The sequence below is a fragment of the Canis lupus genome, chromosome 32 (assembly GCF_048164855.1).
Source record: "Canis lupus baileyi chromosome 32, mCanLup2.hap1, whole genome shotgun sequence".
In the NCBI taxonomy this organism is placed as follows: Eukaryota; Metazoa; Chordata; class Mammalia; order Carnivora; family Canidae; genus Canis; species Canis lupus.
The window spans coordinates 33,215,003-33,242,759 of record NC_132869.1 but is presented as its reverse complement, the minus strand read 5'-3'; the positions used below and the strand labels follow the sequence as shown (position 1 = coordinate 33,242,759).

Below are 27,757 nucleotides of genomic sequence, written 5' to 3'. Positions count from 1 at the left end.
GAATACTGTAACATCTAGGACAATTTAATGTCATATCCTTGATTCATGCTAAGGCCCTGGCACTTTTACCCAGCATTGCTTTTGCATTATTGATAAAAAAATGCCAACACAATGAATGAGGCAAATTGTTCTGAAAGTGGTTTTGACCTTGTGTTCCCTTGAAAGGGCTTCTGAGGACCCCAGAAGTCTGTGGATCACACGTGGAGACCTAGTGATCTATAGATAAATCCTGTAAGCCTGAGGGTGAAGAGAGGGGCCTTTATACTGGATACGTGTGTGTAATATCTCGGAGAGGCTGTGCTCCAGATCGTTAATCCCATTGAAACTCTGTGGAAAGCATTGGAAGGAGATGTATTACTAAATTCTCACTTTTTGTGTTTTGATTTTGTTGTTGTTAAGATCTATCCTCAGGAGAGACACAGCATAAGAGTCCCTGAATCTGGAGAACATTATGAACTGCATCTTTTGCACTACCTTCAAGAAAACCTTGGATCGCGTATTGCTGCTCTGAAAGTGATATAATTTTGACCTGTGTAGAACTCTGGTATACACTGGCCGTTGAACCGAATGAGGAGGTTTAATCGATAGAAAACATGGAATTGATCATCACATTTTGGTACCTGCCACATTAACATCTACTTCTGAAAGTATATTTGATGCCATGCGGGCATCTACAGCTTGTGGATATTAATCTAATCCCTTAACCACACACACAAAATTGAATGCCACACTCTAAAGGACCCAGCAATACCATGAGAATTACTGAAAGAAATAAGACATTAGCGCCATGTATCCATACTACCTTATTTTCACTTCTTAATAGCATTATAAACCTCATGGACTTAGTGTATTTTTACAGTATACTTCTGAGTTTGTTAAACTATGATGATATTAGTGATTGGTTTGGTTCAATTCCAGAAACTCTGACTAGTTACAGATTTGATAGCACTTAAATGTAATTGAATAGCTTATGCTTCATTGCTTGGGGTGTATCCAGCATGTTATGAACTAATCACTATTAAACCTATGACTTAACCAGTCATTAATGATTTTTCAAGGGTAATTTAGTGGCCTCCTAAAGACACTTATTTTGTTTCATTCAAGCTCTGACCATTTAGTCAATTTCAGCTGTATCTAGTATAAATAGTTCTCTCTGATGATATGACAGAGTGGGTTTTTCCTTTCCTACAAAGGCAAGTAACTGTACATGTAGCATGGTTTAATTAGTCTTACAATATTAATAATTACAGGCAGGAAAATTTTAATCAAATGGTTAGAGCTTAAATATTTGCAGGCAATTTCTTCTCCTTTAAGAAAAGGGAAAAGTACGCATTTACTTGTACTCTTCGGAAAATTTAGTGGTGCCAGTTTCCATTGGGTATTTCCTTATTGAAATGTTCCAGAGTTTTAGGGTGATGGAAGGAAAAGTGGTAGGGTGGGAGATACCAGGGTGTGGAGAATGACAGGGAGATGAAAAGGAGAGGGTCTGTTTAAGAACTAAGTAGAAGTAAAGTTTGACCAAATATCCTCATGAAAAAGTTTGGGGGTGAAATTTAAACTGCTAGGACGTTAGTAAAGGAAACCAGAATGAAGAAATCACTGTCTTGCCAACACAGTGACAGACTAACATTATTCAGGGAGGAAAAGTTCCTTAGTTACTTTTCTAATTCTCATTTTTTGTTATTTTCATCTTAATTTTGGTAACCTTATAAATTTAAACTTTCTTTATCCTTTTTAAATTATTTGAGCATAATTTAGATTTTGTGAACTTAAAGAGGTATCTAGACCACCTCTTCACCATAAACTGATCCCTGGCAAGCCATGGCTCTATTTTTAAGTGTTCAAAGCCTCTAAGCAATTTCTTGAATGGCCATGACATTTTTCTGGTTTAGCCCTAGCACTCAACTGTTCAAGGAGCTCATAATGTCATCTTAGAGTCTTGGGGTGTTACTGGGTCACATTGCTAGCACAGAGAAGGCGTCTGTGAGTTTGACCCTTTTTATCACAAGCCTCAGTGTTTGGAAAGTTGTTACCAATACTTTTAAACAATGGTCTAAGAAAAATTGCTTTTTTTCTTTTTCACCACTACAGAGAGAGTAGATTTCTCCTACAGAGAAGCACAGCCTCCAATAGTAAGGGTGATGATATACATCAGAGGTGAATTCATCATTGAGGGCCAGGTGGGAGGTGAGGGAGGTCTAGAAATGGCAGGGTGACCTGGTGGTTCTGTCCTTGGGAAGGGGATTGGGTTTTGCTGTTTGTGTATTTATACTGTATCATAGGTACCACACTTTTTCTTATTATCTGTGTATGTATTGATTTTCTTGTTTATGATATTTTCCCATGCCAAGGTTTGTTTATATTTTTTTCAATGTTAAATTAAATTGATTTGGGTAATTTTTCTTCCCAAGAAAGTATTTTCCCCCTTGATTTAAGTATATATCTGACTATCGTAGGTGATTTTTGTTTGTGAGCTGGTTGGCCTCCAGGGATCTTTCTTCATATGATATGCAAAATGGAAATGGTATACAGTGGCTTTTAGACATCTATTCATTTGAAACCTCTTACCCGTTAATGCTGTTTCTTCAAAATGGCCTCCCTCATTTTACCAAAACAAACCTTAGAGAACCTCGTGTACTCTTGAATTCACCAGTGTTTTCCTTCTGCATCTTGCCTGTCCTTTCTTCATATCACAAGGAATACCTCTGTTATAATTCCCAGTTCATTAAATGCCATTCTCCTTCTATGGGGGAAAAATATGTGACTGAATTCACATGCAGAAAGACAGTTTGAGCTTCATTTTAAAAACTGATGTGGAAAACATCATAGTCAATTCAGGCAATCAGTAGAAATCTCACTAAAACTCTTTGTACCCTGTCTACAAATAACATCTTAAAAGGCTAAGAGTATATAAAAGCAACACTTTTGGTAAGAGCCAAAAAGCACTCAGTTAAACATCAAATGGGGTGGTTTTTGCAGGCTTGATAAATAGATACGCTTGAGCAACCATCAACAGGTATAGTTGCTTATGCAGTATTGAGCAGTGGGACTCAATCTAAGATTCGTCTGGGATGCTTATTACTAAAGGAAATGTAGTCTTGAACTTACTCTTAGAAGTTTGGATTTGGTTGATTGGGTGGAGACCAGGAATCTGCAGTTCTAACAGCCTTTCCAAGGTGATTCTAAAGTTGTTTGTGGGCTACTTTCACAAAGTCCTTCGTAGAGCATGAAATTGGATTGAGAAAATAAAAGGTGATTTTTACACTGGACTGATTTACAAACACCTAAAGCAATAGCCAGTATAGCTGCTCATCTGTGATCACTGTTGGGCTTTTCTCACTCTGAAGGAAGCAGAAGGTATCATGGGACTATGTATCCTCCATGTCTGGAGATTCATTTTGGAATGAAAGCTGTTCTTTCAATACTGTTCCTGGCTCATTTCAAAAGCCTCATATGAGAGGTTGAAGTCACAATGCATGCATTACTTTTTAAAAGAATGAGATCTAGATACTGATGCTTACCTTTTTTACTACTTGTTTTATTCCTTACAGAAAGTGTATCCCACCTGTAACAATTCTCTCTAGGTGGAATGATTCCTGTAAGATTTCTCATTATTATAGAATCTTAAATTTTTCAAGCTATTATATCTTTGATATAATCTAATGTTCTTGTTGGTTAGAGGAGGAAGCTACATATAGAGAGAGGAGAAAATATAGCCATGGCCATGTAGCCAGTTAGTGTTCAGTTGGTACTAGATTCTATCCAGATGTCCTGACTCATGGTAGTTAAATGATATGTAGAAAAGGCAAATTTTTAAAGAAGTATTTATTAATATATTCCTATAAAACATTTTAAAAATAACATAAAATGGTTAATTTTTCCATTCTAAAGTAAATGCTAAGCATGCTTATTAATGAAGCAGTACTTCTAATTAGTATATGACATTCTGAAGTTAATTAAAACTGTTACACTAAATGTGTCTTCCTAGTAGTGGGGGATTTGGGATATAGAATAGAGTGCTTGCATAAGCCTGGGAGCCTAACTTAGAGCTATTTGAAATAAGAAAAGACACATGGCTATATCTAAACTAAGATTTTAAGGTGAGTGTCCATTCCCAGCAGACATGAAGGTATAAGGAAACTCCCCTGACTCCTGCTTTCCTAACCTTACCCAGCCTCACCCACCCATCTTACGGCCTACAAGTATGGAGACATGTTAGTGCAAGGTGCTGGCTCCTGCTTTTCTCATTTTGTCAAGAGACAGTTCTAGGTAATCATTTCAGAAGTCCCTCACAGAGAGAAAAAAGTAATATTTGTATGTTTATTTTTGAATAACCCAAATACAATTTTACGTTGTATTCAGCACAATTGGAGTTCAGGTCTTTAATTTTAGAACATAAAGTGCCTGCTGTTTTAAGCATTGACTTGTATAAAAAGAATTGCATGTCTCATTCCAGTAAGTTAATGGATTTTCTCATTTTCAGCTACATGGCTTTTAATCATGTAAAGTGAAACATTAGTTTTGTTGCATTTTATTACAGGTTCTTTGTTGCAATAAAGATGCTGCTAAAATTAATTGATGTAAATGTTCCTTCCCTCCTATTTGTACAATCTCCCCTTGATTAGTGGTAACTGGAGTGATAAATACACATAAACAAGGTCATGTGCTTGCCACGGAAAAGGGGAGACTGCAGAGTGATTACATGGGGTTTCTAGTATAAACACTAGCCACCAACGCATCCAGACCGATGGGGAGGTGTGCAGGGAACTCTTCTGTGCCTGCAAGTGGTTCCCAACAGCCAACAGTTTGCACCGCGGCGGGAGGTGGTGCCTGGAGCCAGTGATTAGCGAGTCCTTCTAAGCAGCTGGCGGTTTCTCAGGGATGTCACTTGGAGTTTCCAGATAGTGGTCTCTGCATGCTCCCGGGAAATTGCAAGGAAGTTCAGTGTAATACTTTTTTCAGAGGTTTCTTTGACAATTCTCTGGTGTGTTGAAGCTGTATTGGAGATGGGGAGAGAGAAGCAGATGAACCCCTCTAAAACTAGTAAACTTGGGGTTTGTCTGATAATCCTTCCAGAGCAGGCACTTAATCTGGATTCTCTAAGCCTCAGCAGTGGAATGCAAAATATTGCATGAATGAGTGGAAGTGCATTCTGGGGAGAAAAGCTTTGGCTTTATCAGATTCTTGAAGGATGATCCCCCCCCAAAAAAAAATTTTTTTTAAAGATTCTATGTAAAAAAATAATAATAAATATTTTATGTATTCATGAGAGACAAAGAGAGGCAGAGACACAGGCAGAGGGAGAAGCAGGCTTCATGCAGGGAGCCTGACGCGGGACTCAATTCCAGGTCTCCAGGATCATGCCCTGGGCTAAAGGCGGCACTAAACCACTGAGCCACCCGGGCTGCCCTTTTTTATTATTTTTAATGCCCCTTTTATTTAAGTAAACTCTGCCCCCAACGTAAGGCTCTAACTCAAAACCCCAAGATCAAGAGTTGTGTGGTCTACCGACAGCCAGTCAGGCACCCCAGGGTCTTAAATCTTTATTTTGTGTACAGAAATGATTAAAGATGATCTTTGGATACCTCGATGGCTCCGTTGGTTGAACATCTGACTGGATTTCAGCTCAGGTCGTGATCTCAGGGTCTCTGGGTGGAGCCCACACTCAGTGGAGAGTCTGCTTCTCTCTCTCTCCCTTCCTCTCCCTCTGCCGCTCCCCCTGTTGTCTCTCCCTTACAAATAAATGAAAAATAAATTTTAAAGATCTTTAAACAGGGCAGTGCTATAGACGAGTGCTTCCTAGCATTTTCACCTCATGACACACACGGTATTTGTATGGCCCTCTGGGATACACTGAAGGCGCACTAGGTTACCTGTTGGCAGCAGGGAGTGACCAGTGAGCACCCCTCCCCCCGCCCCCGGCTCCATATATCCCATTTACGGCATTATGGGGGAAACAGACTACCTTGGTCTCTTTTTTCATCCCTTAAGCTTATTTTTTTAATCACTACATCCAAAGCAGGGCTCAAACTCATGACCCCAAGATCAAGAGTCACATGCTCTTCTGTTGGAACCAGCCAGGTGCCCCTTCCTTGGTGTCTTTAACTCAGCCTAGATCTGTTGCTAACCAAAAATCAGGTTTTTGGGGTGCCTGGCTGGCTCAGTGTGTGTGACTCTAGATCTCAGATTTGTGAGTTTGAGCCACATGATGGATGTAGAAATTACTTAAAACCTTTCAAAATTTAAAAAAAAAAAAAAAAAGCTTTCAACCTGGCCATAAGCATCTTGCAAATACTGTGCTGGAGGTGCAGGCATCCCAGTGGCTCTAGGGCTCCTATATACCAGAGTCCTGCCAGACCTGTGCTATGGCCGTGAAGCCAGTAGACTTCTCTTTGGCCTAAACTCTCTCAATGGTTGAGGAAACAGTGATTGATCCCTTGGTGCTTTAGGGAGAACAGAGGTGAAACAACTGAAGTATGAAAATCCCATGATTGTAATTTTATTTGGGGCTTGGAATGGTTTCAGGAACTACCAGGATTTAAACGTTCGTCAGCCTAGTTCTGTCCACAGCTCTGGTGCCCTGCGCTTGCTCCCCTGGAAGAGGTTCAGCGCCCACTGAACTGGATTAGATGAGCCTCAGCTCTGACTCAGCTGAGTTGTTGAGTTTGCTGTGTGTTCCTTACTGAAAGATACTCTCTCTAAATGGGCTCCCAGACCTGAGTCCTTGAAATAGAAGTGTGGAGAGGGCAGCCCAGGTGGCTCAGCCATTTAGCACCGCCTTCGGCCCAGGGTGTGATCCTGGAGACCCGGGATCGAGTCCCACCTTGGGCTCCCTGCATGGAGCCTGCTTCTCCCTCTGCCACTCTTGCGTTCTCTCTGTCCATGTTTCTCATGAATAAATAAAATCTTTTTTAAAAAGTGTGGAGAAATAATTCTCCAGTTCCAAGACTCTTCCCCAGCTCCCAGCCCCAAGCTCCTGCTGTCTTCACCCTGCCGAAGTGGTGTAGTTGATTTTAACATTCTAGGTGATAATTCTCTGCAGGAAGGTCCTCTGGCCATGTAGGTTCTAGAAACCACACTGCTCTGTAGAATGACCTCTCCATGTTAGCTGGGTTTCTGGGCATATATGTGGTCATATTTGCATCCCTCAGCATGCATGTAAATGCTACCATGTGTAGTTCAATTGGGTGCTTTAGGGAGTGTTGCCTCACCAGTTAATTATTTTGCGTTGTCTCAACTATCCATTCCTCCTCGTGGCTATTACTGCCCTTCCTGCCACAGTCTAGGACCTGTAAGGTCATGGTGGGTAGCTCTCGAACTAGCCTGGGTTGGAAGCGAAGATTAAGAATTCCAACTGAGGGGCACCTGGGTGGTGCAGTTGGCTAAGCATACAACTCTTGGTTTGGGCTCAGGTTGTGATCTCAGGGTGGTGAGATCCAGCCCAGCTTCAGGCTCTGTGCTCATCACGGATTCTGCTGAATAGTTTTTCTCTCCCTCTCCCTCTGCTCCTCCACCTCCCTCTCTAAAATAAATAAATCTTTAGGAAAAAAAAAAAATCCAAGTGACTTTGGGATGCCTGGGTGGCTCAGTTAAGCATCAGACTTTTGATCTTGGTGCAGATCCTTTTTTTTTTTTTTTTAAGATTTTAGTTATTTATTCATGAGAGACACAGAGAAGCAGAGACACAGGCAGAGGGTGAAGCAGGCTCCATGCAGGGAGTCTGATGTGGGACTCATGCCCGGGGCCGAAGGTAGACGCTCAACCGCTGAGCCACCCAGGCATCCCTTAGCTCAGGTCTTGATCTCAGGGTTGTTAAGTTCAGGTCCCACACTGGGCTCCATGCTGGGCGTGGAGCCTACTTTAAATTTTTTTTTTTTTTTTTTTTTTTTTTTTTATGATAGGCACACAGTGAGAGAGAGAGAGGCAGAGACACAGGCAGAGGGAGAAGCAGGCTCCATGCACCGGGAGCCTGACGTGGGATTCGATCCTGGGTCTCCAGGATCGCGCCCTGGGCCAAAGGCAGGCGCCAAACCGCTGCGCCACCCAGGGATCCCTAAAATTTTTTTTTTAATTTAAAAATTTAAAAGGGCAACCCGGGTGGCTCAGCGGTTTAGGGCCGCCTTCAGCCCAGCGCCTGATCTTTTTAAAAAAGATTTTATTTATTTATTCATGAGAGACACAGAGAGAGAGAGACAAAGACACAGGCAGAGGGAGAAGCAGGATGGCAGGAAGCCTGATGTGGGACTGGATCCCCGGTCTCCAGGATCACGCCCTGGGCTGAAGGCAGTGCTAAACCGCTGAACCACCCGGGCGTCCCTAAAAAATTTTTTTAAACCATCTGGATGGTTTAGTCACTTAAGCATCTGCCTTCAGCTCAGATCTCAGGTCATGATCCCAGGATCCTGGGATGGAGTCCCTTGTCAGGCTCCCTCCTCAGCGGGAGTCTGCTTCTCCCTCTCCCTCTGCAGCTCCCCCCACTTGTTCTCTCTCTCTCAAATAAGTAAATAAAATCTTTTTTAAAAGTTCCTAACAACTCCAAAGAAGCTGCTCTCAACTTTCATTCAGCAAATGCACAGTAACAATCATGTGCCAGGCCTTTGGTAGGCCACAAAAAAACGGAGGAAGAGGACACAGCCCTTGTCCTTAGTAGGTTCTCAGGACCAACTCAACTCCTGCCTCCCTAACACACCCAGCAGGACACTGCCACTTTCTTAAATGAACTTTATGTTTTCACATTCCTGCTCTGGTCCCTAATCAAATCCAAGGCCCTAGGATACCTGACCTTTCCTGACTTTCCCTCACCTAGGCTCTTCAGTCACCACAAGCATCCTGAGGTATTCCTCTTTCAATTAATAGAACATATACTTTGAGGTCAGACCTAGCTTCCTCTAAGCATCCTACAGAGCTTATGGGAATTTCCCCAAGTGGGATGGCAAAATGATAACAGCATTGGCTTTGGATCCTGGCTTCCACCCTTGCCTTTGCTACTTGCTAGCTTTATGGACTTGGGCATGTTTACATAACATTCTGACCCTCCGTTTCCTTAAATATGAAACAGGAATAATACCAGAAACCTCAACAGATTGTTGTAAGGATTAAATTTGTTTACTGCACTATAAAGTACTTGGTGCCTAGTGTGCAATAAACGTGCTCAGTAAAGCTTATCTCAGATTTAACACTTAATTTTACACCATTCTGTTTCTCAAGTTAGATAACAGACCCTGAGAGTCGGCACTGTATTTAAACTTGGCAAGTTCTCCCCATCATACAATCACACCAGAAAGGCTTCTTAGATACTTGAGTATCAAACAAATTTTTTTAAAGATTTATTTATTTAAAAAAAAAATAATAAAAATTTTAAAAAGATTTATTTATTTACTTATTTATTTTTATTTATATGAGAGAGTGTGAGCAGGGGAGGGGCAGAGGGAGAGGGGGAGAGAGAATCCTAAGTCATCTCCTCTGCTGAGCGAGAAGAGCCACGCAGGTGGGGTTTGATCTAACAACCCTGAGATCAGGAACTGAGCCAAAACCAAGAGTCAAATGCTTACCCAACTGAGCCACCCAGGAGCCCCTCAAATAATTTTCAAATGAATATATTTTTTAAAAGATTTTATTTATTTATGAGAGGCAGAGACACAGGCAGAGGGAGAAGCAGGCTCCCTGCAGGGAGCCTGACGTGGGACTTGATCCCAGGACCCCAGGATCACGCCCTGAGCCAAAGGCAGACACCCAACCCCTGAGCCACCCAGGCCTCCCTCAAATGAATATTTTGACCTTGCTATTTAGGCTCCTAAGCATCCATCTACCAATTCACTAATAGGACTGCCCCCAAAACACCCCAAATTTTCCCTAAGTTAAGCTTCTAGGACCTCTTCTTTGAAATGTCATTGGATAAAAAAAAAAAAAAAAAAAGAAATGTCATTGGAATTTTTATTCTTTGTCCCCTACCCATGCTTTAGGCCTGGAGGAGTGTGCTTCTTAGCCTAGTGGCTAAAATTTTTTTAAATATTTTATTCATTTAAAATATTTTATTCATTTATTCATGAGACACACAGAGAGAGGCAGAGACATAGGCAGAGGGAGAAGCAGGCTCTAGGCAGGAAGCCTGATGTGGGACTCGATCCTGGGACTCCAGGATCAGGCCCTGGGCTGAAGGTGGCCCTAAACCGCTGAGCCACCCGGGCTGCCCTTTTAAATTTTTAAATTAAAATGTTTTTAAGTAGGCTCCACACCCAGCATGGGCTGAGTCCCAGAGAAGATTGCAAAGCCATACAGCAGTCAAGTGGCAGAGCTGATATCCAAAGTCAGGCTGAGAAAACTCCCTGAGGTACCAGCAGGTAAGGTGACTCCCTCAAAGTCACAAGATTCGCTGGGAGCTGGACAGAGACACTGGAATACAATCTCTAGGGCTTCTCCTAAATTTCCTAAAATCTAAGATGTTAACCATTTGTAAGATCCTGATACCAGAAATATAAAAATGTGAATAGGATTGTATTTTTTAAAACATCTTATTTATTTATTCATGAGAGACACAGATTGAGAGAGAGGCAGAGACACAGGCAGAGCCAGAAGCAGGCTCCATGCAGAGAGCCCGACGTGGGACTCGATCCCCAGTCTCCAGGATCAGGCCCTGGGCTGAAGGCAGCGCTAAACCGCTGAGCCACCAGGGCTGCCTGGATTGTATTTTAGAATCAAGGAAATATGGTATTTGCCTGAAATCTGAGTTCCTTCAGGGACTGAGCTCATGCTGAGAAAGCATGTACTGGGTGGATCTTGGATATAAATCTCCTTGAACTTGCCCAGAGAAAGAAGGGGGAGCATGGGAAAGACTGGAGAATTTGGAACCTGATAGACTTGGGGTTCAAGTCTAACAGTTGTGATCTTGAGTAAGCCCTTTGCTTCTCTAATCTTGGGCAAAGTGGGGTTCTAATACCTCCTTCACGGGTTGAGGTAAGCCAAAGTGCCAAGCGCAGGCGTGGCATGGGATGGGGGCCTGGAGGTGGTTTCTGAAGCTGATATTAGTGCTCCTGCCACTAGCCTGGACCCCACCCCTCCAAAGAGTGCAGGGCTGCCAATGGGAGCAGTTCTCTCCAGACCTGAGTTGTCAGGCCCGAGCCCTGGGGAGAAGGTAGATGCTGGGTGGGGAGAGGAACGGGACTCAGCCCCAAGGATCTGGGATGTGAGGAAGGAGAGTGGGTACAGAAGCCTGCCATCAGGGTGACTAGACTCTGCCTTGGTCTCAGATATTTCCCGCCTGCCTGCCCCCATGGCTGCTCATCCAGGATTGCACATTACTAGGATGCAGGGTAAGGCCCTTGGAGGGAGACCATGTTTTGTTTTGTTTTGTTTTGTTTTGTTTTAAAGATTCTATTTTTTCATGAGAGACACAGAGAGAGAGAGGCAGAGACACAGGCAGAGAGAGAAGCAGGCCCATGCAGGGAGCTCGATGTGGGACTCGATCCCCGGACCCCAGGGTCACGCCCTGAGCCAAAGGCAGACGCCCAACCACTGAGCCACCCCGGCGTCCCAAGGCGTCAGGTTTTACCTGTGAGCAGATGACACATTGCCCTCTGAGTACCAACTGCTACCATCTATAATGGTGAGCGTCCCACCACTTACAGGGTATTTCCTCATGACAATGTCTTGTTCAGTTTGATCTCCTAAGCTAGGAGACATCAGTTAGGTATGAGTATTATTCCCCCCTCCTCACCCCTGTGGCTTCCCCACCCCGCTCCCCCCAGAAAGAAATTAAAGGTCAGAGAGTTGTATGGCTCTCCCAAGGTCACAGTGCAGAAGTGGAATGCTAATTCTAGCTTCCCTGGTTCCATTAGCAAACAACATGAATTGAACAGCTGCCACGGGCCTGGCTCCTGCTGAGGGATCCAGGGATCTGAGGATGTTCAGAGGAGCCAGACCCATTCTCTGTTCTCAAAAGATTCTGAATCCAGAAGTGGAGATGGCCATGTAAACAAAAGCGGGTGAGCACAAAGAAATAATGCCGAGTGCTGTGCGAGCTCCCAGGAGGCAGCGCAGGACAGCAGTTAGGAGTGGCCTTTGATCTATCCTGACTCCCGCTGAATCACGTCCTGCTGTGTGACCTTGAGCAAGTTACTTAACCTCTCTGTACTTCCGCTTCCTCTTTTATAACCTAGAACTAATGATGGTACGACTTGATGGAGTTGCTACAAGCTCTGATACGAGAAAATGCACGCCAAGCCCCTGGTATCTGGCACGCAGCACTCAACAAACTTGGGCTATTATTTTTTTCTGGAAGGCTGCACAAAGGAGGTTGCATTTGGATTAGGTCTTAAGGAAAGTTTCCCCAGGTGGGAGGAAGTCATTGCAGGCAAAGAGAAGACTTTACACACAGGTGTGAAGGGATAAAGCAGGAGGGTGGGGGACATAGTGGGCACACAGGGAGGTGGGCACCTGAGTGTGACAATGAAAGGAACAGGCAGGAAGGCTAGAGATGGAGTGTGACAGGTCTTGAATAATGAGTGCTAAGAGGGCTCTGCATCTACCCCTAGCTCCTCCGCGTGCTTCATTTCCACAGGCTCAGTATGTCTGAGAGACCACAGGAGAGGGCGGGTCACTGGGTAGACATGCTTTGATGGGGAACATGAAGAGCAAAGAGGTTACTGAGCAGGACGGGCCTGGGGACAAGGCCCTGGCCCCCAGAGGCTGTGGGTGGACACAGTCTCCAGCAGGAGGGGGTGCAGCTTCCAAAGAGGGGTTGATGGGGCGCCTGGCTGGTTCTTTCAGTAGAGCATGCAACTCTTGATCTCGGGGTTATGAGTTCAAGCCCCACATTGAGCATAGAACCTACTTTTTTTTTTAAATGTATTTATTCATGAGAGACACAAAGAGAGGCAGAGGGAGAAGCAGACTCCATGCGGGGAGCCTGATGTGGGACTCGATTCCAGGACCCCAGGATCACACCCTGGGCTGAAGGCAGATGCTCAACCACTGAGCCACCCAGGCATCCCGTGGCATAAAGCCTACTTAAAGGAAAAGGGGGTGAGGTGGAAACTCACCTGTGTCACCTACCTTTCAGTTCTGCTGAAGGCAGTGTGCCCATCCTGCCATGCTCAGCATGTGCAGCTGCAGCAGAGCATCCAGAGCCCCTGGGAGAGAGCAGATCTCAGCCCCATGATGCCAGATGTGCAGGGGTTTCCATAAAAGGGTACCAGGAAGGAGTCCTCTGAATCCCAGGCTTGCTGGGGCAGGCTGGCCTTGAGCAGAGGTGGGTGTTGAGGAGCAGTGGTTCCCAGCTGTCGAGTGCAGCAAGGCAGTGATGGGAATGGGGCAGTGGATCAGTGTTTGCCTGGATCGCTGAGGAGGAAGGATGATTCAGGATAGGAGGGCATCTCGCCGAACCATACAGAGAATTGTGTCACCTTTTTCTTTCTTTTTTTTTTTTTTTAACATTTACTTTTATCCCAATTTCACAGGGACATAGCTTATAGAGTCAAGTTCTAAACCACCTCTCTAAATAAAATGTATGTGGGGATCCCTGGGTGGCTCAGCGGTTTAGTGCCTACCTTTGGCCCAGGGTGTGATCCTGGAGTCTTGCGATCAAGTCCCACATCGGGCTCCCTGCATGGAGCCTGCTTCTCCCTCTGCCTGTGTCTCTGCCTCTCTCTCTCTGCATCTCTCATGAATAAATAAATATAATCTTTTTTTAAAAAGTATGTAATGTTACTGATTTTTTTTCAGTTTTTATACATTATTTATTGGCATTTCCACTATGAAAGCTTAGAATGTAACTGTTTTCCTTTCCATTTTCACCAAACACACATTTCCTATCCCCCTCATCTTTTCAGTATAGTTCTATTGTAATTTTACTTAGACCAATATTCAGTGCTTACATGTATAATAACTGTGTAAATGTATTCAGATGTGAGTCATGTAATAAACTTTGAATCATTTTCATTCATGCAGAACTTTATCTCGTTAATAATTATCTCTCTCTTTTTTTAGATTTTTTTTTTTTTTTTTTATTCATGAGAGACACAGAGAGGTAGAGATATAGGCAAAGGGAGAAGCAGGCTCCCTATAGGGAGCCTGATGCGGGACTCTATTGCAGGACCCCAGGATCCCGACCTGAGCCAAAGGCAGACAGACGTTCAACCACTTAGCCACCCAGATGCCCCAATTACTATCTTTTTTAAAAATTTTTTTAAGATTTATTTATTTATTCATGATAGACATAGAGAGAGAGAGAGAGAGGCAGAGACACAGGAGGAGGGAGAAGCAGGCTCCATGCCGGGAGCTCGATGTGGGACTTGATCCCGGGACTCCAGGATCAGGCCCTGGACCAAAGGCAGGTGCCAATCCGCTAAGCCACCCAGGGATCCCCCTTTTTAAAAAATTTTTAAAAAATATTTTATTTATTTATTCATGAGAGCCACAGAGAGAGAGGTAGAGACAAAGGCAGAGGGAGAAGTAGGCTCCCTGGAGGGAGCCTGATGCAGGACTCAATCAGGGCACCTGGGATCACACCCTGAGCCAAAGGCAGATGCTCAACCATTGAGCCACCCAGGCATCCTGTATCTCTTTTAAATATATATATTTATTACTAATTCAATCCCAAACTTGTCAACTTTTCCATTGATTTTTCTGTTTTGTTTCATTGGCAGTATGTCTGTTGTTTTCGGCAATACATTTTCATTGCTGATATACAACATTTCAGATATTTAATGAATTAAAGAGGTTTAGATTGCCTAGTCTGAGAAGAGAGCCATCATTTGTCATGTCGGTTCTTTAGGCAAATGTGATCTGATTCCCAGGTAATTGTTTTATAAATGTACCATAGGCATGATCACCTGTATCATGCCTGTTTCTGCCTTCAGGGAGCTTTGCAGTGTCATCTGAGGCATGAGACTGAGACAAACTAATTATGTAAATAAGGAAATCCCCATATGAGGCAGAAATAATACAGTGCCTATTGAGTGGTACAGACAAATGGGTGAGGCCTGCCTGGGTGGTCACCTTGAAGGAATGAGACTTGAGTCTTAAGGGATTGTTTTGTTTTAAAGATTTATTTATTTATTCATGAGAGACACGGAGAGAGAGAGGCAGAGACTTAGGCAGAGGGAGAAACAGGCTCCTTGCAGGGAGCCTGACGTGGGACTCAATCCCGGATCCTGGGATCACGCCCTGAGCCAAAGGCAGACGCTCACTGCTGAGCCACCCAGGGATCCCCAAGACTTATCTCTTTTAAAGAGAGAGAGAGAGAGAGAGAGAAAAAGGGCATGTGTGAATTGCGGGGGGCGGGGGGGGGGGGGTAGGGAGAGAATCTTTAAGCAGACTCCCTGCTAAGCACATAGCTGGAGGTGGGGCTTAATGTCAGGACCTAAAGATCATGATCTGAGCAGAAACCAAGAGTTGGAAGCTTAACTGACTGCCCTACCCAGGCACTCCTAAAGATTTTATTTTTTAAGTAATCTCTATGCCCAACATGAGACTCAAATTCACAACCCTGAGATCAAGCATCAAATGCTCTACTAAGCCAACCAGTTGCCCCTAAACTGATGTTCTTTAAAACCCTCTTCCCCATTTAAGAAGTGATGCATGCTGATTTTAAAGTAATTGGAAAACAAAAAAAAGCATGACTTGTCAATGAACAAGATTATATATCAAATTTGGGGACCAAATGTACATTGAAATCTAACCATATGTTATAGGATCCAAAGAAGACAAAACTTGCTTTCATGTTATGATTACATATTGTGCTAAAATAAAAAGCTTTAGCATTTTTTACTTTTTTTTAAAGATTTTATTTATTTATTCATGAGAGACACAGATTGAGAGAGAGAGGCAGAGACACAGGCAGAGGAAGAAGCAGGCTTCATGCAGGAAGCCTGATGTGGGACTGGATCCCGGGTCTCCAGGATCACGCCCTGGGCTGAAGGCGGGCACTAAACCGCTAAGCCACCCATGGATTCCCACATTTTTTACTTTTGTATTTATTTCTGAAATGTGAACTAAAAGATTTTGGGATCTATTGGGAAGTACTTCTTTATAAATAACATTGTAGATACAATGGGTCTGCCTTTCTGGTAAACAAAAAGCCAGATGAGATTGAATTATCATTAAATTTTATTTTTAAACATTGGCTTAGAATATTAGTACTAATGACTTTTTTTTAAGATTTTATTTATTTATTCACGAGAGAGACACAGAGAGAGGCAGAGACATAGGCAAAGGGAGAAACAGGCTCCCTGTGGGAAGCCTGATGCAGGATCAAAACCTGAGCCAAAGGCAGTTGCTCAACCACTGAGGCCCCCAGGTGCCCCAGACTAATGACTTTTTAATTAAAAAACTATATTATTCTTTTCCAATGAGGATAAACTTGAGGCAAATTTGCAAAATTATCATTCCTCAGCATCAGGTTTTTGTAGTATAGCTAACAATGCTCTTCCTACTTCCTCATGGTCCAATATGGCTATAAGTTGAACAATATATAAATAACTAAGATTAACAACAATTTAACCTCTTTCAGGGTACATGGGAAAAAACCCCAAAACCATGACAATGGCTAATGATGTTCACCTGAGCATGCTCATTAGCTATCTGTGGTCATCCACTCATGAGCACCCCATACATCATTGGAGGCATTCCATGTCACTATTTGAAAGGGGAATATAATACAATATTTATTGATTGAAAAAGAAATTAAGATGGGTACCATATTCACTTTTAATGGTGTGAACTCTTTGGAACTCCTCCTGAAATGTGCATCAGACCCCAGCCCTCTTATTTTTCTCAATGATGAAGGTGAGGCCCAGAGAGAGAAAGGAAGTTGTGCAAAGTCATAAACAAGCAGCAGGACAAGGACCGTGGCTCTCACTCCTTACGCTGGATTTGGCCATCCTGAGCTTGTTACATTTCATATCTACTCCCTACCATGGCCTGTGTGCTGAAATATGAATACAGAGAAGTTAACTGGGTTTTTTGCATGTAGCTTACGGATTTAGTGATACTCTATATAGTGACACCTTGTTCATTTACTCATTCGTTCAATGGACGGTTGAATCATCAACTGCTCACTAGGGAGCAGTACATGGCCTGCCCCCATCTAACCCTAGCCCTCTTGTTTGGCTTTATCTTCCACCCTGCCGTCCTGCCCAGTTCATACCTCCCATATTCTACTTACACTGGTTCAGGTATTTATTTCCTCCAGAAGCCTTTCCTTCTCCCCCCTGGGTCCAGCCTCGATGCCCCTCCTTCCTATATCCCATCACAGCCTATACCACACAGTATTAGAGTTGCCTGCCTACCCGTCTGTCTCCCTTATGGCGCTAGGCTAAGCACCATGCACGCAAGTTCACCACTATGCTTCTAGGGCCCAGAGCAGGGGCTGACCTGTAAGGGGTGGTCCATGGATATCTGTGCAGTTAACTATTGGATCTGCCATTTCCTGTGCTCTCAGACCACTGGGCTTCCACAGAGCGTGTTTCTCCACTCACTGTCAGTTCTACCTTCCTTAAATTGTCAAGACCCAGGTCAAACATCTGCAACAATCAATAGTTCTGTGAAGCCTTCTTTCTCACCCACTCCCCCTCCCCCTTGCACACACACACACACACACACACACACACACCACATTCCCTCCTCTTTTCCCCATTCTCCCTACCATCCCATGTCACTCAGAACACTACTGTCCCTGGGGGCAGTGACTTGTATCTTTTACCTTGGTCCCTTGGCACCTACACAGTGCCAGGGACTGGTCTAGCTGCTTAGAATTCAGCAGGGAACCTAGCAGACCAAAATCCCTGTCCTCACGAAGTCCTCGCTCTGTTGAGTGGACAGACTATGAATAAAATAAGTAAAATGTAGAGCATGTTAGAAAGAATGGGCACGTTGTGAGGACAGGAGGGGTGGGGGAGGCAGAGTTCCAGACTGAACTAGGTGGGTAAAGGCCTAGAGGATGGAAGGAGGGAGTTGGCCACTGGAAGACTTCTCATCATTAAAAGGCTCTGGCTTTCAGGGTGCATGGGTAGCTCAGTCGATTGAGCATCTGACTCTTGATTTTGGCTCAGGTCATGATCTCAGGGTCATGGGATCGAGCCCTGCAAGGCAAGTCCTCAGTCTGCTGGAGATTCTCTCTCTTTCCCTCTCCCTCTGCCCCTCCCCCTGCTTGTGCTTACACTCTCTCTCTAATAAATAAACACAGTTTGTTTGCCTTTTGCTCTGAAATGGAGGTATTGGTGGGTTTTGAGCAGACAGGTGACATGATCTTGTGCACATCTTAACAGGATGACTTGTGCTGTACTGGGAAGAGACTGAAGGGCACAAGACAGAGAAAAGGAGATCTACAAGGGGACTCCTGCAATGACCCAGATGAGAGGTGATAGTACTTAGATCAGCTGGTAGCAGGAAGGATGGCACTGCTAGGACCTGAGAAGGAGACCGTGGGAGGCACCATTTTAACAGGGAAGATCGGGACTCCGTTTTGGACATATCACATTGAGATGCCTATTAGAAAGCCAATGGAAATACCGAGCAGGTGGCAGGATGTATAAGTCTGGGGTTTAGGGGAGATGATCCAGACTGAAAGTATGTATTTGGGCATCTTCAGCATAAAGATGTCATTTAAGCTCTTTTCCTCCCTGGCTGCCTGAAGTTCGGCCGTCATCACGAACCACACAGTAACAATCTGGACAAGGAAGTTCGTGACCAACAGAGTACTTCAGCAGAAACAAATAGTCATTGATGTTCCTCACCCTGGAAAGGCAGAAATTCGGGAAAAAACTAGCCAAAATGTACAAGACCACGCCAGATGTCATCTTCGTATTTGGATTCAGAACCTGTTTTGGTGGTGGCAAGACACCTGGCTTTGGCATGATTTACGATCCCTTGGATTACACAAAGAAAACTGAACCCAAACCTCAACGTCCAAGACATGACCTGTATGCAAAGAAAAAGATATCAAAAACACCCCAAAAGAATGCAAGAATAGAATGCAGAAAGTCGGGGAGACTAGATGAACCCGTGTTGGTGCTGGCAAAAGTGAGCTGGAGATTGGACAACAGAAGGATTAAAGATTCTGCAGTGACTTTTTCTGTGGTATGGTGCAGATTTTTCTTTTCTTTTCTTTTCTTTTCCTTTCTTTTTTTTTTTTTTGGAAGGATTGTATTTATTTATTCATGAGAGACACACACAGAGAGAGAGAGGCAGAGTCACAGGCAGAGAGAGAAGCAGGCTCCATGCAGGAAGCCCGATGTGGGACTCAGTGCCGGGTCTCCAGGATCACGCCCTGGGCTGAAGGCAGGCGCTAAACCGCTGAGCCACCAGGGCCTTCCTGGTGCAGATATTTCATGAGAGAATAGAACTTTATTTATTTATTTATTTATTTATTTATTTATTTATTTATTTATTTAGAGAATAGAACTTAAAAAAAAAATGTCATTTAAAGCCTTAGTGGCCACATGAGATCACTAAAAGAAGCAAGTGGATGCTTGGGATGCTCACCCAAGTCAAGTGCTACTGATGGGCCTGACAATGAATATACAGTCAGACTCTGTTAGATCTGCAAAGGACAGGTGATCACTAGGAATAACTAGCAACAGGGACCCTGGGTGGCTCAGTGGTTGAGCATCTGCCTTCAGCTCAGGGCATGATCCTGGAATCTCAGAAGGGAGTCCCACATCAGGCTCTCTGCATGGAACCTCTTCTCTTCCCTCTGCCTATGTCTCTGCCTCTCTCTCTCTGTGTGTGTCTCTCAAAAATAAATAAACAAAATCTTTCTTTAAAAAAAAAAAAGGATAACTAGCAACAAATGGGTAAGACAGCTACCAGGTACACAGACAAAATGACTAAGCCATGGGAACATCGGAGGCCTAAGGAATGAAAAATCATGACATCTTGGGCTTGGAAGAGAACTTATATATAGGTCATTTAATCTGAGCTCCTCTCCCTATCCTAGCCTGAGGTCAAATCCTTACTTTTAGAACAAGAAACATTTGTGCAGATATTGGGAAAGCCAGTCTGGCCAAGGGCAGGAAAGGCATCATTGAAGAAATGAGTGGGAAATGACCTTCGGAGTCTGAAAACCAGGGTTGGGATCCTGTATCTGCCGCTCCCTGGCCTCATGTCCTTAGGGGAGTCACTTCACCTCCTCCACCCTCAGGTTCCCCGTGTGTACAATGGGCGCAATCCAACTTTCCTTGCCCCTCGCCGGGTCGTGGAAGGTCTAAGCGCGGTGGGGCTTGGGGCAGGGCTTGCTCGCCTGGCTTGAGGGCTGCAGGAGCGAGAGGAGGAGGCCAGGAGACGCCTGCAGCTTGGGCTGGCCGCGGAGATGGGGATGCGGAGGGTGCCGTCCTGTCCCCAGCGAGCTTCCCGCTGCCGCCGGGGGAGCGGCTTCCCGGGGTCTGGGCCGGGGTCTGGGCCGGGGTCTGGGCCGGGGCGCCCTGGGCTCGCGCGGCAAGGCGGGCCCGCGGGACAGGGACCCTGACTCTGCCTCCGCTGAGCCTGGAACCGGGAGGGAGGAGACCCTGGGGCAGCGACAGGGAAGAGAAACGGACGCCCCGAGGCGGAAAGAGACGCCGGGACCGGGAGTCCAAGAGACCCACGGGGCCCGGGGCGGGCGGGGGCGCGGGGCGCGGGGCGCGGGGGTCCCCGGAGGGCCCGGCGGCCGCACTCGCCCGGCGCCCCCGCCCGCCCCGGCCGCTCGCCCAAGATGGCGATGGAGGGGCGGGCGAGGCGGCGGCAGCCCCGGCCCCCGCGCCGGCCCCCGCTCGGGCCCGGGCCCCCGAGGCCGCGCCCCCGCCCGCGGCGCCGCGCCTCCCCGGGCCACTGACGCCCGGCGCGCCCTCCCCCGGCGGCGGCGGCCGAGGCGCGGGGCGGCGGCGGCGGCGGCGGCGGCGGCGGCCGGGCGGGCGGGCCCCATGGCGCGGGGGGACGCGGGCCGCGGCGGCGGGCTCGTGGCGCTGACCCTGTGCCTGCTGGCGGCGCGCGGTAAGGGGGCGGCGGCGGCGGCGGCGGCGGGGCGGGCGGTGCGGGCCGGTGCGGGCGGGGCGGGGCGGGCGTGCGGCGGGGTCCCGGGGGGCCGGCCCCGGGGTCCGCGAGCTGCGGCGGGGCCGGGCCGGGCCGGGCCGGGGCGGGGACGGGGGGGGCGCGGACTCGGCCGCGGCGGGGGCGGCCCTGGTGTGCGGAGCGGGAGCCTGAGCGCGCGGAGCGGGGCCGGGGCTCGTGCGGGCCGAGTGTCCGCAGTGCGTGTCGCGGCCGCGGGCGGGGGCTGCGGCTCGGGGTCGCCCGCGCGGGTGCCGGGCTTGAGAGTGTGCGTGTGCGTGTGTGTGTGTGCGCGTCGGCACCTCCATTGGTGTCGGGATCGTGTGTGATTGTGTTTATGGGGCTGAGCTAAATATTTGGCCTTGGCTTCTGGGGAGTGTCCTTGCCCGGGGGTCGCGGTGACACCACACTCAACTTTGCCCGGTGGGTGTGGCCCCCGGGGCGGGGGGTGGTCACCGGCGCGCCCCCAGCCCGGGGCTCGGAGGGCCGGGGGGAGGGGGCAGGAAACCAGTTGCTTCCGTGGACTCGTCCTGCCCTCGCCCTCGCCCTCGCCCTCGCGCTGGGACGCGTGTCGCTGCCGCCCCCGCCGGGGGCAGGTCGGGGAAGCGCTGACCCGGCCCGCGGGGCCTCCTCGCAGCGCCCCCGCCCCCGCTCAGGGCCGCGTGGGGGGTAGGACCGGCGTCCGGTCCGGAGAAGGAGCTGGGCTGAGGTGCTCGGCGCCCAGTGCTCGGCGCCCAGTGCTCGGCGCCCGGGGCTCGGTCCCCCAGCGCAGCGCCCGGCCCTCCCCGCTGTGCGCGTCGGGGCCCGGCCCTCGGGGAAGGTGGGTGGCAGGGCTGGGGCGGGGGATGGGCTGCCCGCTTTGTTCGCCTAGTTCTTGCCTTCGCTGCCGAGGGGGGAGCTGAGGATGTGTCCGGGGCGAGCCGGGGAGGGACTTGGAGGTGGGGGTGGGGAGGGGGATTTCTCTCCAGCTGCTGCGGCTTTCCAGAGAGACGGAGCCAGGCCACGTGGGAGGGAGGCAGGGACGGCGGAGCGGGGAAGGAGCCTCCTCCGGCCAGCCCCAGGCCCATCTCCAGGAAACCCGAAGAGCGGGTGGGAAAGTGCGGGCCAAAGCTCGGACCCCCTCAATCCGGACAAAGACACGCCCCTCTCCTGCCCGCATTTGGGACGCGGGAATTGTCAGGTGGAGGGGGCGGGGAAGTGCAGGAGAGGCCCCAGTCCTCCCCGAGCTCCGGGGATTAAGGAATGGTTGTGCCTGCTACCCTCTTAGGCTCTTCCAAGAGCTCCAGGGACGGGCTCGGGGTCACCCAGCCTAGCGGGGTGAGGGCGGGGAACCCGGCTCAGTCATTATGCTTTACGGGTGGGGCCTCCTGCAGGGGGCTCGGTTTGCGTGGGCGACCTGGTCTCTCCCTGCTCTCCAGGGGCAGGGCCCCAGCAGGGCCCCTGGCAGCCAGTGTGCAAGGCTAAAGCAGGGAGGCTCCTGGCCCTCAGTCCCCCAAAGCCTAACAGGCCTTGAGACAACCCTGTAGAGTTCTCATGGGCCATCCTGATCTGGACCAAGGTCACTTATTCATTCATTCATTCAACAAATATTTACTGAGCACCCTTTTTAATTAGCATGTGCCTGGTGCCTGGAATATAGTAAATAAGGAGACAGACCTTGTCTCTGGTGCAGACCTTGCAGTCTGATGTGGGGAGGGGGGAGTCTGACAGGTGATCAGGAAAGGTCAGGAAAGGCATCCTGCAGGAAGTGACAAATAATAGAGCCCAATGCAGAGGGTCAGTTAGCCCCGTAGAAGGCCAGTGATGATGGGCAACGTTTTTCAAAGTGAACTGACGTATGGGCACTCGGAGGTGACTTCGTTTAGGCCACTGAATGAAGCTAATTCCGCTGGAGTTTAGAGCACAGGGGTGAGAGTAGGGGAGGTTGGAGGGGGATGGGACAGGGGCCAAGAAGTGTAGAGAGAAGGCTGAAGGGGAGGGGGGGGCTGGGCTCTTGAAGGTCTTTATAAGTCCCACTGAGCTTTCTAGCCTGAAAGCCCCCAGTGAGCCCTTGGCAAGTTTTTTTTTTTTTTTTTTTTTTTTCCTTGGCAAGTTTTAAGATCAGCTTTGCATCAGCTCACCACAGCCAGCAGCCAGCGTGGAGAACCGGTTGGGCTGGAGGCAGGATGCTCCAGCTTCTTGGGAGGCTGTTGTAGTATTCCAGAAAAGAGGATGGTGGCAACAAGTGTGTAGTGGCCATTGGTGTGGCCAGGGTAGCTGGTTTCTAGAGATATTTAGTAAGTAGAATCAGTAGGATCTGAGGATAGGCTGAGTTTGCAGGGAGGAGGGAGGAGAAGGTACAGAATAATAGACACTTCAGCAACCTCAGCACGGGAGAATGCAGGGCATCCCCCAACACTGCTCCGGCCAGGGATTGGGAACTGGGGAGACTTATAGGAATGGGATTCCTGTTTGGGGGTGGCGGTAGAATGCGGAGTGCTGGTTTCATCAGTGCAAGAAGTGGGGATCTTACCTCCACCGAACCAGAATTTAGGGTAGGTCAGTAGCAGGAAGGCTCCAAGAACATCAGAGCTGCTTCCTCCTCACCAGGAAACTCCCTCAACCCCAACCTCTCTCCAGCCCAGAGACTCAGAAGCCCACCTCCCTTCAGTTGGGGTCAACCAAGTTTCTCTTAATAGTGACTCTTATCCAGAAGTTACCTAAATCTTCACTGATTTTTTTAGGTACTTTCATGGCCCAGTTCATCATGGGTTATGTGTAAATTAGCAGTTCTTTTTTTTCTCCTAAAGGTATTTCTTTCAAGTTAAGCTATCTCACAATTAGAGTGTCTTCGAATGTCAGCACTGAAGAAATAATTTTTTGAATTTTTATTTAAAGTCTAGTTAATTAACATATATGGTAAATTTGGTTACAGATGTAGAATTTAGTGATTCATCACTTATATATAACACTCAGGGACACCTGGGTGGCTCCATGGTTGGGCATCTGCCTTCGGCTCAAAAATGTGATCCCGGAGTTCTGGGATCAAGTCCCACATCGGACTCCTGCATGGAGCCTGCTTCTCCCTCGGCTTATGTCTGCCTCTCTCTGTGTCTCTCATGAATAAATAAATAAAATCTTAAAAATAAATAAATAATGTAATGTCCTTCACCCACTTAGCCCATCCCCCATCCAGCTCCCTAGGAGTAATTTTAGCATGGACCCATTTTCCAGATGAGAAAACTGAGTGACTTTGCAAAGTTGCATGGATAGGGACTGAGCTGGGGCTGGAACTAGTCTCTTGGTTCTGGGAGCCATACTTTCCCTGAGTCTGGTATACAAATACCCAAGTTCAGTCTCTCTGCTCCCCCTTCCCCTCACATAAGAATTTCCCAACTTTGGGCTTGGCCTCCCTCCTTTGGTGTGTCTTGAGTCTGGGCTCTGGAATTCACCCTTCTCTACTCCTCCCCACCCCTAACTCCTGTTCGGCCTCTACTGTTTCTGAGGTACAACAACCAGACTTGACACAGAATTCCAGATGCAGAACAGATGTCATTGCCAGGTGGGCTAGGGGGCTCCCAGCTCCCTGGGGTGTGGGGAGAGGGGAGGAGGAGAAAGAGCAGCTTTGATGGGGAAGGATGCCAGCCCTAGCCTGGCCAGAGGAGGGTGATGGGAGCTGAGACTGGGGAGGAAAATCAAAGAGATAATGTTCTGGCCCTGACATGCTGAGAATTAGAATCCTTGTCTTCTGAGCTGACTGGACTGTTAGTTACCTCACTGCTGAGACTGAGGCATCTTCTGGATTTGAGGGGCCTTGGGGTCAGTGAGCTCAGGGAAGCAGAGGCTCAGTAAACTGTCTTTCAGATGCAGACCTGAGCATGTAAGCTGGTGCAGAGCCAAGACTTCTGGATGGTTCAGTAAGAGGCTCATTACCTTGTCATATAGTTTGAAGGACAAAGTTCCAGCAAGTGATCAGAGCATACAGGGAGAGAAAGGTGGACCAAGAGAAAGATATTTTGAATCATATGAGCCATATGGCAGGAGAACAGGTAAGGTAGTGAGCTCCCCAGTCCTGGTTATGTTTAAGTACAGAGCTTTTCTTTTCTTTTTTCTTTTCTTTTCTTTCTTTTTTCTTTTCTTTCTTTTCTTTTCTTTTTCTTTTCTTTTCTTCTTTTCTTTCTTTTCTTTTTTTCTTTTTTTTAAGATTTTATTTATTCATGATAGACACAGAGAGGCAGAGACATAGGAAGAAGGAGAAGCAGGCTCCCTAGAGGGAGCCTGATCAGGTGATTTGATCCCAGGACCTCAGAATCACAATCTGAGCTGAAGGCAGATGCTCAACCGCTGAGCCACCCAGGGGCCCCTAAGTAGAGTTTCTTTCAGTGTGAATTTGCTGTTCTGTCTGTGCTTTTTAAGCATTTTGTTAAGTGTTTGCTAGTTCCCATATAGGCAGTTTCCACACATATTATTCCCATCATGTCCAGCCCTTAGGGAGTCCTCATAATTTTTACAGATAAGGATATTGAGGCTGGGAAAAGCATAAGGGGCTGTGTCTCCACATGTCCACTTGTGTGTTCAAGGAATATTTATGGAGCCCCTACTGTATACCGAGTGCTGTTTCAAGTACACCGGAGATTTAGAAAGCTGACTAGGACATGATTCTGAGCTCGTTGCCTAATTGGGGAGAAAATAAAGTAAAAAAACTTGCAGTGACCAAGGTGCTCAGGGTCCTACGGGGCAGAGAAAGGAGAGGCAACTAAATCAGACCCAGGGATGGCATAGCCACTGAAAGGAGAGGGAAGAGCAATGCACTTTCAGAGAAAGAGGTTTGGCCTGGTGGGGCTGGAGGGATGCAGCGATGGGATCAGGATGTAGGCAGGGGCTGAGTGTGGCTTTGCTGTCAAGTCCACTGAGGCTGGGCCTCTCAGGATCACAGATGAAGGGAACTATGTGGCCTTCCCTATGTCCCAGGCAACTGTTCCCAAACTCTCCTTCCAGCTGTTGGTGGGAGGGGCTTAGTGTGTGGTGAGGGAGGCACAGCCAACATGGGTGGGGAGGGGATCTGGAAGACACTGACTTGGGTCTCCTGGGAAAAGAGAGTGTTGATGGGGTCATGGAGAAATGCCCCTACACTGAGAACAAGTTGTAAATACGTTGGGGCCTGAAATTCAGAAGTGACAAGGCATTGATGTTTGTGGTGAGTTGTTGGCTTAATGAAGGAGATAGCTAGGCTTGGTTCCCCTTCCCCACCCATTGTCCCCTTTCCTGAGAGTTCACTGGAAAATGGAACCCTGGCTTACACCGGGCCCCATGAACCCCACAAAACAGCATTGAGCTAACCCTGGGGCTCAGCAGCGAATCTCCTTTCTCTCTGGGTTCTAATTGGCCTCATAAAATCTAATTTATCCTATAAGTGGGTAAAATAATCTGTTAGGAAAAGATTGAGAGATAGCCTCAGGTCTCCCAAGCACAGAAACTCTGAGTCTGACAGGGTCTCACCAAGGAGCCTGAGGCGAAGGAATGGTGGCAGAGGAGCCCCTGCCAGGACAAGCTGGTGGGCAGCAAGAATCCATCGTGTCCCCAGTCCTGAGAAGGACAGCTGAGAACTGCTTGTGGGAAGGACTTTGGGGGTCAGCCATGGCCATGGGCTGGGGGTGGTGGGAAAGGGGTGGCCATGAAGCCACTGGACAAACAAGGTCCAGGCCTCAGAGCATCACTTTACGAAAAAGTCTGGTGTGTAGGAACCACGTTTATGTTAAAAGAAACGTTGCTGTGTAATGAAGCAGAATGCAAAATGTGCCAAAGTTTTAAAAATCAAAACATTTGGGGCAGTTAGCAAGCCTCCTGGGTATACTCTCCTCTGCTACTGGGAGAATTTTGGTGACAATGAGAAGAGTGGAGACTTCTCCTTTTCAGGCTGGAAGGAAAGAAGGCTGAGGCTGAAAGGAAGAAAAGTAGCTGGCCCAAGGAAATAGAGTGAATGACCCAGGACCCTGACTCCAGACCAAGTCTGGTCCCCCCACCATACCTCGTTATCCGTCTAGGCAAGAGGAAGGATGGCTAAGGGACCTCCAAATAGCTTTGTGATCCGAAACAAAAAACTTCCCTCCGGGGGCACCCGGGTGGCTCAGTGGTTGAGCGGCTGCCTTCAGCTCAGGTCATGACTCCAGGGTCCTGGGATCGAGTCCCACATCGGGCTCCCCGCAGGGAGCCTGGTTCTCCCTCTGCCTGTGTCTCTGCTTCTCTCTCTCTGTGTCTCTTATAAATAAATAAATAAAATCTTAAAAAAAAAAAAAAAAAAACTTCCCTCCGGGGAGGCAGGGCCATCTCACAGAGGGCTGGAGCTTGAGCTGAGCCCCTGTGGGTGTGTGTCCTGGGCACAGAGTTGAGTTGGGCACCAAGCAGCGAGAACCCTCTTACTCCAGAGCAACTGTCTCTTCAGTGCTGGGTTCATCCCTAAAAAGTCAAAGGACTGTCTCCCAGAGAGACGAGACCCTCCCCCCCCACCGCCCGCCTCAGTTTCCCCACTTCTATACAATGAGGAATCTCAAGCTTCGCTGACCTTTCCAGCATCGCGGGCACAGCCCGGCCCTCTCCAGGGGGACTCCTGTTTGCACATCTACATCCCTGTTGGCTGCCCTGTTCTACCTTGTTGGGTGCTGAGCTCCTCCGAGGTGGGGAAGCCAGACATCTGCTGATCCATGAATATTCAGGAAGGGAATCGGAGCCTCCTCCGGGCTCCCCCGCCAGCCGCCCGGCC

At 47.6% G+C, this 27,757-nt stretch overlaps 2 protein-coding genes and 2 long non-coding RNA genes across 9 annotated transcripts in view; 2 read left to right on the top strand and 2 right to left on the bottom strand.

Annotated features, from left to right (window-relative positions):
• The window catches only part of DPP8 (dipeptidyl peptidase 8), an 81,480-nt gene extending 62,413 nt beyond the window's left edge, over nt 1–19,067 (top strand). For 3 of the 4 annotated variants that reach the window (XM_072809182.1, XM_072809185.1, XM_072809181.1), the window contains exon 21: nt 400–4,575. In XM_072809182.1, the coding sequence (XP_072665283.1) occupies nt 400–522 (123 nt within the window). In that variant the 3' untranslated portion in view covers nt 523–4,575. Of the gene's footprint in view, nt 1–399; nt 4,576–18,263 lie in introns of those variants that run through there. The other variant, XM_072809183.1, reaches the window with a different exon arrangement.
• LOC140623130 (uncharacterized) lies at nt 1,064–27,757 on the bottom strand. The gene is made up of 4 exons (XR_012022799.1): nt 27,646–27,757; nt 13,051–13,335; nt 5,586–5,732; nt 1,064–4,995 (listed from the first exon to the last, which is right to left on the bottom strand). It is a non-coding gene; the product is annotated as an uncharacterized lncRNA (long non-coding RNA).
• On the bottom strand, nt 15,714–19,130 carry LOC140623131 (uncharacterized). The gene is made up of 3 exons (XR_012022800.1): nt 17,699–19,130; nt 17,371–17,519; nt 15,714–16,924 (listed from the first exon to the last, which is right to left on the bottom strand). It is a non-coding gene; the product is annotated as an uncharacterized lncRNA (long non-coding RNA).
• IGDCC4 (immunoglobulin superfamily DCC subclass member 4) overlaps nt 20,886–27,757 on the top strand; it is a 40,421-nt gene continuing 33,549 nt past the window's right edge. For all 3 annotated transcript variants that reach the window (XM_072809178.1, XM_072809177.1, XM_072809176.1), the window contains exon 1: nt 20,886–20,964. In XM_072809178.1, coding sequence (XP_072665279.1) covers nt 20,895–20,964 — 70 coding nt within the window. In that variant the 5' untranslated portion in view covers nt 20,886–20,894. The remainder of the gene's footprint in view (nt 20,965–27,757) is intronic.